This window comes from Plecotus auritus (assembly GCF_963455305.1).
Source record: "Plecotus auritus genome assembly, chromosome: 4".
NCBI lineage: Eukaryota > Metazoa > Chordata > Mammalia > Chiroptera > Vespertilionidae > Plecotus > Plecotus auritus.
The window spans coordinates 134,015,838-134,029,440 of record NC_137775.1 but is presented as its reverse complement, the minus strand read 5'-3'; the positions used below and the strand labels follow the sequence as shown (position 1 = coordinate 134,029,440).

The 13,603-nt window shown below is 45.0% G+C and overlaps 1 protein-coding gene across 1 annotated transcript in view; it reads left to right on the top strand.

Moving 5' to 3' along the window:
• The window catches only part of CREB3L2 (cAMP responsive element binding protein 3 like 2), a 111,087-nt gene extending 107,539 nt beyond the window's left edge, over positions 1-3,548 (top strand). Inside the window, exon 12 of the mRNA XM_080664066.1 lies at positions 1,111-3,548. Coding sequence (XP_080520192.1) covers positions 1,111-1,186 — 76 coding nt within the window. The 3' untranslated portion in view covers positions 1,187-3,548. The remainder of the gene's footprint in view (positions 1-1,110) is intronic.
• Positions 3,549-13,603: the final 10,055 nt, after the last annotated feature.

The window sequence follows — 13,603 nt, the reverse complement described above, 5'->3', positions numbered from 1 at the left end:
ACTCCCGGTTGCGTGGTGTGGTTGGGGAAGGAGCTGAATGGCCTCTGCCCCGGGCCTCCCAGAAATGATGCTATTCTAATGGATGCGGAGAGATTCCATTTCTAATTCTTCAGCTTTCTCCCCCTAACGCTGTGGGAAGTTTCCTGATGACATATACCTTTACAGATTTACATCACACCTGTATATTTAACGTGTCCTAGCACTTAACCATTTTAAGCACTAAGCAAATGATACATAAATCTCATTAATTACTTTAAGAGGTTATTATTATTCCATTATAGAGAAATTGTAGGGCTGTGGAGACTCAACTGCTTGAGTATTTGGTTCATGACACAAGTCGCCTCCCCTCTTAGCTCAGCTATCCAGGCCCCATTGAAATATGCTTGTTTGGGATGTCTCCTGGGCACTGGGCCTGCCTGTTTCTCCTCCGCGTGCCTAGGACTCTCCGGGCTGTTACACAATCCTATATAATAAAGAGCTAATATGCTAATTAGACTGGGTGGCAGAATGACCTTCCAGAATGACCAGTGGGTAGGGGGCGGGGCCACGGGATGGCGAGGCAGCCTGGGCTGCAAGGGCCTAGCCCCTTGCACGAATTTCATGCATCGGGCCTCTAGTTTAATAATAATGTAGTTATTTTCTGTTGTATATTTATTGTTATTTCCAGTTACTTATTTGGGGGCTTTAGGGGGTCTTTATTGGGATTATTTGCTATGCTAGAACAGGGATCAGCTTTATCCTTCTGTTTTGTCCTTCCCAGGATCTAGCTATCCTCAATCAATACAGTACTTTAAAGCACACTCAGTAAATACAGTACTTTAAAGGGCCCTCAATAAATGCAGCACTTTAAAGCAGTGTACAACAGATCAGCCTGAAACTGCCATCTTTAGTCTCTGGACTGGGGTATCTCCCCTTGGGTGGGTATGGGTGAAGGTGGTGAAGAGGACAGTGGCCAGGCTGGTCGTGGGAGACTTTGGGAACAGAGAGTTGCTGCTGGGTGGGAAGGAACAGGGGCACGCTTGGGCCAGCCTGCCAAGTTGTAGTCAGGGAATGATCATGTCTCCAACCCAGCGTGGCTGAGACTGCTTTTTTCTCTCAATGCCTTCACAGGGTCAGCGCCAAACTGGAGGGGAATGAAACACTAAACGTTGTTGAACTCGACAGGAGAGTGAACGCCACCTTCTGAGAGGTGGTCTCCACCACCCTCCCTCTCTTGGCTCTGCTTTTACTTCCCCAAACCACCTTTGTTTTAAGCTTTTCCTTATTCCCACCCAACACGGATGAACACAAGAACGAGCAGAGCAGTCGTGGCTTTGGCTGGGAGGACAGACTGCGATTTCCACCTGCGGTGAGAGCCCGCCCCTGCAGCCCTGAGGCCCTCCCTGCAAAGGGAGCCGGCATCTCTCCCTCCCTTTCGCTCCCTGCCTTAGGAAATTACGTTAGGGTCAGGCGTGGGAAGGTGGGCTTGTTTCTGCCGAGAGCCTGCTTCTCACCTGGGGGTGTGACCACCTCTTTGAAGAAGATGACTCTTATTCATTGGAGACCCCACACTCTGGCCATAAAGAGCTCAGGATGCCTGTTGGGATCTGGTGAAGCAGTGACTGATGTCCCGCCTCCCTCAGCCTGGTCTCCCGTGTGTCCGCCCCGTCAGCCCTGGAAGTGCCAGTGTGTCCAGTGAGCGCCCCGCCACTCTGCTCTGTCCAAGCCCTCCAGCCCTTGCCTGTGGTCCTCTCTCTGGGCCAGGGCCCCTCACATTCTCAGGCCGCAAGTGCAATGCCTGAAGGAATCAGGCTTCTCTACTCCAGGCGAACCTGCCCGTCTTGTTGCTTGTAGGACTTCTCCATGACCTGTGTTCCCTCACCCATAGATCCGCCTCCTAGCTTCTCCTCCCCATTTGTAAATAGTATTTATTAGCTTGCGAGGCTCCCCGCTAGCAACCGCTGAAGAGATCCTCCCGCCAAGCCTGCAAAGTCTTGGGTTGGACTTGGGCGCTAGGAGGGCAGCCTAGGCTCTGGGATTCCCAGTCCTCCAGGCCCTGTTTCATTTCCTTTTCTTCTCTTTGTTCCTGGAGGCCTCTCACCGTAGGTGGGAAATCCCTGTAAGCACGTTCTCCCTAAGACTGAACTCCGAGGAAAGATGGCTCAAGCTTGTGATCTGTGGCCAGACGCTTTGTTGTCCTGTGCCCAGAACAGAGCAGGGAGGGCCTGTCCCGACAACAGGCGTGTCGGACAACCTTGCTAGCATGTCTCTCCACACCTGCTCCTGGTCCCTCCTCCCCACCTCCCCCTACCCCCACTTTTACCCCCCTCTTCTGCCTCAACGCAGGGGTTGGGCCTGAGGTCTGCTCCTGGGGTCGGAGCAGGTGACATTGTTATCTACAGTCTTACCTTTTATAGTCAGGTTTGGCTACTTCACAGCTCACCCAAAGAGACGTAACCCCCACAACCTACTTTTATTTTATTTTTTAATGATTAAAGTAACTTTTGTAGTTTTAAAAAAATCTCTCCTCTTTCATACAGATAAGACATGAAGTTGCCTTTTTATTGTATAATGTAGAAAGTTTGCCTTAAGTGTTTTTCCCTACTTGTAAAAAGAATTAGCTTACATTTTGTATTTTGTTTTTAGTAGAAGCTGAAGGGCCTTTAGCTCTAACTCCTCTCTCTCTCTCTCTCTCTCTCTCTCTCTCTCTCTCTCTCTCTCTCTCTCTCTCTCTCTCTCTTCCACCTTGTCATTGGAGCCTATACTTAAGAGGGATCAAGCCCACAGCTGGGCCTTTTCCCTATCCCGTACAGGATTTGGTGTCATTAGCACTGGCCATCATATCTCATAAGCAGATCTGTTTGTCCAGGTACATCTGGGGATCAGTGTCAGGGACGCCTGTGTGTCCCTGCTGTGATGGAGAGTGTTCCAGACCAAGGGATGGCCATGTTCATCTTCTCCGCAGTGTGTGAATGTAGGGTCACGACTGCAGTGGTCCTGGTGGCCCTGCTGGCCCTCAGCACAGTTCTTGCTGCCCCTTACAATGACCAGGGAGGGCTGGGACCCTCTGGGCTGTGCCTCTGGCTCCAGCTTCTCTCTACTCCCTTCTCTCCTTTTCTTCTGCTCTGGATTCTCCGGGCCTGGCTGGTGTCTGGTAACTGTGGCACCACCTACCCATCCCTCTCTGTAAAATGTCATGTAATGATCAGGCATAGGCAGCCTGAAGTGTGGGGGGGGGGGGGGAGGGAAAAGGATTAACTCAAATAGTATTTGGATGATGCAAAAGGAAAGGTTCATAGTTGAGGGCAGAAGTGTGAGAATGGCTCAGCCTACCCACCTGTTGCACCAGCACCAGATGGGGTTTTAAGGCTCCTAAACTAGCCAGCCTGGGGCACCTGCTTGTGTGAGAGAGGAGGGCGAGGGAAGGGCAGCACACTGGGAGCCTGTCCTTAGAACCTCAAGGATTTCATTCTCTCCCTTGCCCACCCCTGCTTGACATCACTCTCCAGTGCATAGGTCATGTGTCATAGAGATGAAACCTATGCGATCTGATTAACCAATGTCACCCCAATAAATTTAATAAAAATAAGTGAAAACAAATGGCTACACACTCTCCCCAAACCTCTGTCCAGCAGGGTATTCTCTCTGAGAAACCGTTCTTCTGATGAGAATCTGTATCTAGAGATAGGGGACATCAGCTGAAAGCTCAAATGGCCATTTTAAGGGGTTCCAAGAACTAATATTGCTGTTGTGTTGAGAAAAACCTCTGCCGTCCACTCCCTGCTTTGGAGAGTAAAGGAAATGAAACACGCTTTTAGGAGGATGTAATGGGGTCAGGAGACAAGAGGAGTTGGGTAATAGTGGATGGGTCCCAAATAATTCATGGATGTGTGTACGTTTCTGTCCCGGGTTAAGCCCAGTTGTTTCCCCCACAGAGTGGTCTGCAGACTGGTCAGTCCCTTGTGAGCCCTGGCGATTTCAAATAGTGGCAAGCGTTGGCTTCCAAATTTCAGTTTTGAAAAACAGGACACTGTTAGTGCAACCATAAACCACAGAGAGCAAATACCTCACTTGTATAGATGTTAATTCTATTTCTCATCATGCAAGCAGCTTTTCCTCTTCCCTTTCTTTGATTACCCCCATTGAAGGAGATTGTTACAAACAATCAGAGAACAAGAACCTGTTTCCTGGATGAGACCCCAGTGACCCACACTCCCCAGCGTGGTTCTCGACTTTGCACTCAGAAACGGATACCGGAAATGAAAGGCCTGGGTGCCGGTTTTGGGAAGGAATCCCTGAGAAGTGTTGAGACCTGGGGCCTCATGCACATGAAGTGTTCTAGGAACGTCTCCGCTGAACTGCGTTGCTCCTTCAGGGCAGCAGGCGGGGTGAGGTTCAACCCCAGTGCAGGCACAATGAGATGACCTGTTGGTGTATACCAGTGGCTTTGATTTAGAGACCTGATTTGTGGATTGTAAAAGCAGCTTTTAGCTCAAGTTATTTACCAGCCAATTATAAATACCATGTTTTTTAATTCCTAAATCTCTCAGTGTAGCCTGGATGCCAAAAGAGGGCTGTGAATCTCATGTGCCCGTGGAATAGGAGTATTGATTGGTTCGTCTCTATTCAGGCAGCGAGTCGGAGTCCAGAATTTTTGTCCCAAGTGTTTTATGAAGAACTGTCAGCACTATATGGCTCCTTCCTCTCATGTCCTCAGACCGAGCAAAACCACAAAGGCTGGACCCGCCTCTCAGGGCCCGCTCCTCTGAACACACCTGTCCCGTGAGCGTGCATTTGAGCACACTGCACAAAGAGACATCCTGAGAGGAGATGGACCATCCACACTGGCCTTGCCGACATGGGGAGGCTGGAGATGGAGAGGAGATTTGCAGTCTCCCCTGTCAGCCAGAAGGCACTCACTTGGTTCTGTTGAGCCCAGTCTTTGAGAACCTCTATTAGACACCACCATGCCTGCTTGCAGTGCCTGCAGACGGTGCGACTGTTAGCAGGTGGTGCCCCAGTGACAGTCATTTTATTTGAATGCTTTTTAGTGGAGACTATTAGGAAAAATATGATAGGATACCCTCCGGCCCCCAAGGGCAGTATAGGAGAGAGCAGGGGGCTGTGAAATGGGGGCAGTGAAGGAGCCAGAGACAGATTTTAGATTTTTCTTTCATTCATTCATTCATTCATTCATTCATTCATTCATCGTTCCTTCCCTCCTGAGGAACAGAGCTGCATGAGGCCCTGGGGAGTGAGGGAGGCTAGGAAAGATCATTAATCAGTAGCTATTCAAACACACAAGTGCTAGGATTCTTATTCTCTCTCTCTCTCTCTCTCTCTCTCTCTCTCTCTCTCTCTCTCTCTCTCTCTCTCTCATTCCTTCCTTGTCTTAAGACACTCGTTTGTGCCTTACACGTGCCTTATAGATGAGCCCAGGATTACTGGGGACTCTCATCCTTGGGAGATTTTATATATAGCCTTATAGTATTAGATTGAAGTGTGGGTGGGAGAAATAACTTTTTCTAAATGCTCAAAAATGATTTCCTAAAAGTGAGCAATAACCAGATTTGTACATCAGGAGAAAAGAGGCAGAGTTATGTCCATTAGAAAATCCCATGTTGTAGAGGTGCAATTATATCCAAAAATGGCCAACCGGGATTAAAGGTATTATAATCCATATAGCAGAACATTTTCTCGATGCGAAGGAACCTGGCCCATTTGGGGATTAATGCTCGATGCCTCCCCGGCCAAAGGGTCAGCACTTAGCACAGGCAAAATCCACGTGTTGTTTCCTTTGGTCATTTTGGGCGGCCTAAACTTCAGGAATGCTTTCTTTTCTCTTGGATTCGAGAAGGAAGGGAAAAAATATTTCTTGAGCACTTAACAAGTGCTGGTGCTGTGCTAAATAAGCTTTAAGTCTTTTCATTTTATAGACAGAGTAAACAAGGGCAACTGCTTACTCTGAGCTGGTTAAACAGCTAAGGGGTATTGGAAGTGCAACAGTCTGAGCAGATTCCGTGATGTGAACACTGTAAACGTCTGAGTTCTCTGGGCAGGACGCACAGTGCTGCTCGCTGCACTGGCCCCGCTGAGCAAGTCCAGTTCCTTGCCTCATGCTGGCGATGTCCTCCAGGTGGTCCTCTCCTGTCTTTTCCATCCAATCTTCTGCGAGTTCCAGCGCACAAGCTTGGCATCCTAAAAAATAAGACAGGGGTTTCTCTGCTCCTGTCCTTTGTTCATCAGCTGGGCGAGAACATGAACTTTGGGCACCGTGGACCTTCAACCTACACTGCTTAGAAAATAGCTCTTTTGGACAAAACGCTTTGTGAGTCTGTGGAAAACACCAGCACTCTGACAAATTGTGAGTGACCCTTTTTAAACAACGATGAGCAGACCCTGAACTGTATAGCTTTACTGTCTGTGCTGACAGCTGGGCTTGCCTCTCGTCTGTAACAGGTTATGTAGACCAGCGGTGTTTAAGTCTAAAGACATTGCAAGTCTATTATCTGTTGTATCGTGCTGTTCTTTTCAATGACTTTATTCTTTATCATAGCTAAGTAAATACCAAAAATATAAATGCTTTGTAACTTGTACTTAGTTTGGGGGGAAAAAACGAATTGAAATTGTTATGCATTTGTATTTCCATTTCTTGCAAATAAAAGTATTTTTTTCTTACATAGTAAATTGTTGTCCAGTCTCTAAAACCCCGGTAATCTGGTTTTAAGAGCAATTGTTTGGATGAGCGTGGATTTGCATATGTGTGCCTACTCATTCTTTTCTGCTGATCTAGTTGAGCTGAAAGAAGCCTTGAACAGCATTTTGAATGGGGTCTAGTGCTGAATCCAAGGCTCGGCTGGAGGCATATGGAGAAATGCAATTGTTTTCTCAGCCAGTCACAGGAAGAAAAACAGGATTCTCTAGAGATGTCTAGCCTGAGTGCTATTTCCGTTGTCTCCTCTTAGCTATTCCCTAACCAGATTTCAGAAGTCTGTGCGTCGGAATATGCTCTCCTGGTTCAGATACTTGAGAACGAGGGCGTGGACTTGAGCCAGAAGAGAAGGGCCCTTCATCATACCAACTTGAAGAGGATGCCTGCCACAGATTCATGTTCCAGAAATTCTGATGAAATGGTGGGTAAAGGTCAGAGTACTCAAGCAAAATCATCTCATCCCACTGCAATCTGAGCATTTACTAGTAGGTTTTTTACTCGGAGGGAGTGGGGCTTCATCTAGCCTCAGGAAGGGTACCCAGGATGTCAGAGACCAAAGCCATGGACCGCGTTTACCTGGAAACAACAGAAAAACCAACAACATTTTTTTGTTTCTGAGCAGCATGCCTAACCCTGCTTTGGGCTCCCGGTGCGTTAGTTTCCCCGCTGCCTTTTCCCTCTGAGCACCTTCACCTTCTCTTCTTCTGTTCCTACACAGGGACCCTTTCCTGCGGAGACGATAGTAAGACGTCCATCTCGTTCTTTCCTACATTGGGAGCCCGTTATGGAAGCCTCCCCCTTGTCGTGCTGATATCTATCCAGTGATGTGTGGAGGGGGCAAATACTGCCAAATACTCACTCTGTATTAGTCATGCCTTTATATTTCCTGTATTTCTGCTGCTTTGGCATCTGGGGCCTTGATGATCCAGGAAGGACTGCCCCTCTAGCCAGTTCCTAGAGAGAGCAAAGGACTTGCCTAGAAGCACACCTTTCATATGCAAACCAACCAATCCAGGGCCCCTACCCAGCCCCCTCCCCTAAGCTCTTACAGGGGCCACTATCACTCTGTCCTAATCACCCAGGGTCAGGTACCAGACAACCAGAACCCACTGCAATTATCCCAAGCAGCCAATCCTAAACCTGCTTACCTCACCTCTCCTTGCTACCTCTGGAAACCACAATAAAGGCTCTTGCCTACTTTTTCCTCTCCTCACTCTGCTTCCTGACAGACCCCGGTGCTTTCCCAAGTGGCCCTACGTGGTGTAGCCTGCTCCCTCTTGCAAACTGTGAGTAACAAATTTTTTTTCAAAGGCAATTGTCTCTTGATCTGTTGGCCTCACCATATCTGAATAATAATAAAACCTACATTTTAAAACACATTCCTTAGGCATCGAATGCCAAATCAGAGGCTGATCCCAGACTCCTGGGTATTTGGGGTTTCATGGATGGGCCCACTAGGATTTAGGGGAACATGATACAGATTTATTGTCTCCTTACACACTGGCTGCCACTTTTGTTTCAGAGAAGAAATTGAGAACTATAGAGGGCAAGGGGGCTTGTTCATGGGGAAAAAGGTAAATCTGAAGGGAGGTGTCTAAGGTCCTAGTCCTGTGCTCAGGTTCCAGGGTAAATCAGACCTTGTGCCTCTGAAAATAAGAGCAATAGCAAGGAAACACTGGGATACAGTGAGGACGAGAACCCAGCCAGAGTTATGGGTTCTTGAGTTATACCATGAACTTGCTAGCTTTGAGGGAAAGGAGACACTTATTGCCTATTACATAACATGATTTTCATGTGTAATCTTGTTTATTTCCTCCAAGATCTTTATGGAAGGTATATAGTTACCCCCTTTTACAGTAGAGGAAACTGGAGTTCAGACAGAGCAAGAAACTATGGTCACACACAGCAAATTACAGATGAGAGAGTTGGACCCTAGTCCTCACTCCAGGTCTATGGTCTTTGAACTACACTATGCCGTTTTTAGGGTGTGAGGATCTTCACTTGTAAAAATACAGGGTTAGTCCAGATCAGTTTCCAAACCCTTAGCTCAGGCACAAGGTTTCTGATTTGGTCCCAAGGTATTTCAAAGAGTTAAAAATAATTGGATAACCTTCCAACATTTCAAAGATTTCTCAGAAAACTCCACAAATTTCCATCTCCTCTTGAGAGACTGGAAGACCCAGCAAGTTCAGGAGCTGAGTAATGGTAGCCCCTTAGATGGTGTAGGTCATCTTTGGGTGGCCATATATTCCCATTTATGTCACTTACCTGGTCTTTCTGTCATCTGAATTGATGGCTTCTAGGTTAGATGGTGGCTGACTTTCTGAGATTCACAAGAAATGGAATAAGTGAAAAATACTGTTATGGGACTAGGACGTGGGAGGGTGGTTAGTTTCATCCCCAGGGACAAGAAATGAGAGGCCTGAGTAGGGAGGGCTGGGCTGTGATCAGTGGAGGAGTCTGCACACTTCCTTCTTTGCACCACACACACACACACACACACACACACACACACACACACACACTGCATTCTTGGTTCTGTTCTTCTTAGTTCCAGAGATAAACCTTTGGTAATCTCAAAAATTATGTTTAAAAATCTTCTTAATTATCCCATTTGTATAAGACCTTGTACTTTACATAAAGCTCTTTCACATATCACATAATGCACTTGCTGATTATTCATGAGGAAGGTGTGGCAACCGTTACTGTCCCTGTAGCTCTGCTGAGGGAATGGGGGCAGTAGAGGTGTGAGCAGCTCTGCACTAGTTAAATGGTGAGTGAGTGCAGAGTAGAAACTTAAACCAGCTGTCCGGATTTCCTTCCTAGTACCATTTCCATTAGCTGTGCCTCATCTGGGTAGGTGACAGCCATGGTCCCTCCAATGGGATTGCTTTGCAAGATGCCACTGCCATCCTCTTCCTCCTAGAATGATCAGGATTGAGTTTTAGCCAGAATTTAGGACACTCCGAAAGGCCCCTATCTATTCCGAGAGGGAAAAAGAAGGAGGACGGCTCATCTCAGTCATTTCCTGCAAAATAATCCAAGGCGCCACTGAAGAGGCTAATTACACTTGATCCCTTATGATTTGATGAGCCCGGGCAGGTTGCACAAGTTGATATTGACTTCCAATGGGCACAGCTGTTGCTAGATCTTTTGGCAATTTCAAAGGCGAGTTCTGGCCCCAGGAGGAGCCCATGTGTTCTCCTCCTCCCTCTCTGCTGCTGTTTTTAGATGGAGGAGCAAAAATAACCATTGAGGAATACCATGGAAGCTGCCAGAGAGGCTGCTGTGCTGTTCTCCAAGAAGTCTGTTTCAAAATGTTTAATGTTTCTTAAGTGAAGGGTATTTGGGAATGGGGGCTGCCAGGGTGTTCACAACTAATGTCCTCCCCAGTATTATTGCAAAACAGATGGCAAGTTCAGTTTGCTGATGGGTGCCTGAGAGATTCCATGTGCCTGGGCTGGTTCAAAGAAAAATATCCTCCAATAGAAAAAATGTAAACATAAAACCATCTACATATTTAGACACCACCAGACAGAAATGGTGCCCTCAATCCCCCAAATGTTTTCTTTCTCGGCTTAGTTATCATTTAAATGCTTTCGGTGGGTGGTGCAGCTTTTTATCACGGTTTGAGGTAAATGAATGCAGAAAAGAAAATGCAGTTGAAATAGTATTTGCAATACTACACACATAATTCTATGAAATCCTCCCCACAGGGGTAGTACTTGGCGGGGGATATGAGTTAACTAGGAGGGGTGCTAGAGGGATAGCTCTCTGTGTAGAGTTAGATAGAGTGACAGATTAGGGATTGTGTTAGGGTTCCCAAAGGGTAATATATGAGTATCTGGGCCATTCTGTTTCTCATGAGGAGATTTCAGTGTCCTGAATGGGGCATGTCACTGTGGGCAGGTGTTTGGGAATCAGGGTGGGGATTGGTGCCAGGGAGAGTCTAATCACCCAGTGTGTAGTTTACTTAACCTTCCAGTATTCACCCCATGCCGCACCTCTGCTTTCTTCTTTCTCTGGTGGCTTAGCTGTGTCCTATTCATATTATCCAATAAAAAAACCTCTGAGAATTTCCTAGGTGATTCAGCACTTCTTCTCACCCCACCGTGGCCCAGGGGCTAGCAGTGAGTGAGTCTCTTTCCCTGCCCAAACTCCATCACCCTTGCCGTTGCTCAGCCTGCAGTGGTCTCTGATGCTGTTTTCATTGCTCTGGAGGTGCCAAGGTTTTGCACAAACAAAGGTAAAGTTAGTTCAGCATATCTATAAGAGGAGATGTTATTAACAATTAAGAGCTAGAACTTCTGACCTGAATTTAAAACCAATTTTCAAGTTGGGATTAAAACATATATTAGAAGCAGAACATGTCCTGGGTTAAAATGGGGAGAAGGTCATGTGGCAAAGAGGCGATCTCCTGTCAGAACTGCATGGCACGTGACCCATCCATTGCAGCTTCACTCCCTCTGCCTTACCTGGATACCACCTGATTGTGGCAGCTATGCAAGCAGAAGGTCCAAAACCTTACCTTTCCAATAATAGATTGAGGAAGCTGTGGTTTGGCAGATAAGTCTACAGGTTTCCGTTGACACACTGGGATGTGATTGTTGTGGAGTGACTGCCAAGTCAGAACCTGCCTGAAGTCACAGAAAGCAAGCATGCATTCTCCTCGGAGTTAACTGCTTCACATATGGAGTACTCCCTTCAGTTCTGGGTGCCACCTTTAAAATACATATTATTATAAACCTTCTTAGGGATTGGCAAACTTTTATCAAAATGTGGTTATCACCCTGTCCAGTGTGGCTCAGCGGGTTGAGTGTCATCCCATGAACCAAGAGGTTCCTGGTTCAATTCCAGGTCAAGACATATGCCCGGGTTCCAGGTTTGATCCCCAGGAGAGGGTGTGCAGAAGGCAGCCGATCGATGTATCTCTCTCATTGATGTTTCTCTCTCCCTCTCCCTTCCGCTCTCTAAAATCAGTAAAAAATATTTTTTAAAATGGTGGTATCATTTTATACCTCTACTAAAAATATGTGTGTTCCTGTTTCCCAATATTCAAATCTATGCTTGATGTTATCTGAGTTTAATTTTTTGCCAGCCTGATGGGTATAAAATGACATCTTGTGATTGTTATTGTTTGAGGTAAACACATTCTTTTTATTCCTTGGAAACGTTATTTTTGTCCTTTTCATGCGTATTTGACAAACATTTAAATTTAGTCAGTATATTTACTCTCTTTCTGAACAACTTAAGGACTTTAGAATGCCTAAATTCTAAGCAGCTCTCATTTTTCATGCAATTTCTGTACAATATTATAGTTCTACAGTCAATCCTTGCTATTTGCAGATAACAATAAATATATATATTAAAAGCTAAACATGTCCTGGGTTAGAAGGGGGAGAATATGTGAATTTTCATATGTGAATTTTCCTACCCATTAAAATTTATTTGTAACCTCGAAATCAAACTCACAGCACTATCATGATCATTCATGGACTTGCACAGACCAGCAAAAACGAGTTGCCTGATGGGTATGTTTCTAGCTAAGGTTGAACAAAGCGACGCTGTCTTCTTGTTTCAGTTCTTACACTGCAAACAACTAATGTACTTAGTGCTATGTTTTCTCTATTTTTGTGCCTTTTGTTGGTGATCTTGCTGTTTAAAATGGCCCCCAAGCATAGTGCTGAAGTTCTGTCTAGTGTTCCTAAGTGTGAAAAGCTGTGATGTGCCGTATGGAGAAAATAGGTGTTAGATAAGTTTCATTCAGGCATGAGTTATAGTGCTGTTGGCCATAAATTCAATGCTAGTAAGTCAACAATGTAGTACATCCAGAAAAAAGGAAAGGAAATCCCAATCTGTACGTCAGGCTATTCTGGAAAGTGATAAAGTAACATATATAATATGTGATGAAGGTATGGAAAAGATGGAAAAGCAGCTAAATTTCTGGACTCATGAGGTGAGATTGATTTTAAAAAAGCATAGTGGGCAGCATTGTTATAAAGCTGAAAACCAAAGAAATTTGTGGTCACCTCATTCAGGATCAGGGAAATGTTAAATCCTCAAGAGAGGCAGGTATTGCAGATCAGGAAGCCACAGAAGAATTTTTAAAATACCTACTAAGTGTTATATAGGAAAAGGGTTATGTGATAGTCTTAGTCTTGTTCTAAGCTTTAATTTGTCTATAATTCTTTTGTTCTTCCTAATTATTAAAAGATAGTTTTGCTGGGTATACCATTTTATTTTATTTTTACTGAGGTATAATTGACATATAACCCTATAAGTTTCAGATGTACAATATGTTGATTTGATACACATATATTGCAATATGATAACCATGTTAGCTAACACCTTTCTCAAATCACATAATTGCCATTATTTTTTGGATAATTTTAGATTAACAACTATTTTTGTTCCATATTTTGATTCTACTATTTTTAGGGTTCCAATTTTACTGTTAATTGATTATCTAAAGGTAATCTGCCATATTATCTAGCTCTTGATTATCTAAAGGTAATCTGCCATTTTTTTCTGGCTAATTCATGATTTTTTCTTTGTGTATTAATTAACTCAATGATGTATTAATTGACCTTATTTGAGATTTGTTATTTTCTTAATCTGAGGACTGGTGTATTTCATTAATTTTGAAAATTCTCTGACATTATCTTCTCCAATATTGCCTCTTCTCCTTTCCCTCTATTAAATCATTATGGAAGTCTCATTATTTCAGACCTTATTCTATCTGCAACATCACTTAACTCTCACATTTGCCTCTCTGTGGACTATCATTTCTGATCTATTTTCCAAGTTCATAGGTCTCCTTACAATGTGCTCTGTCATCTGCTTCTCTGGAAGCAGATGCTGGAATTGAATTTGGGGCATACGCTATTTATTAGGGCTCAAAAACCTATGAAA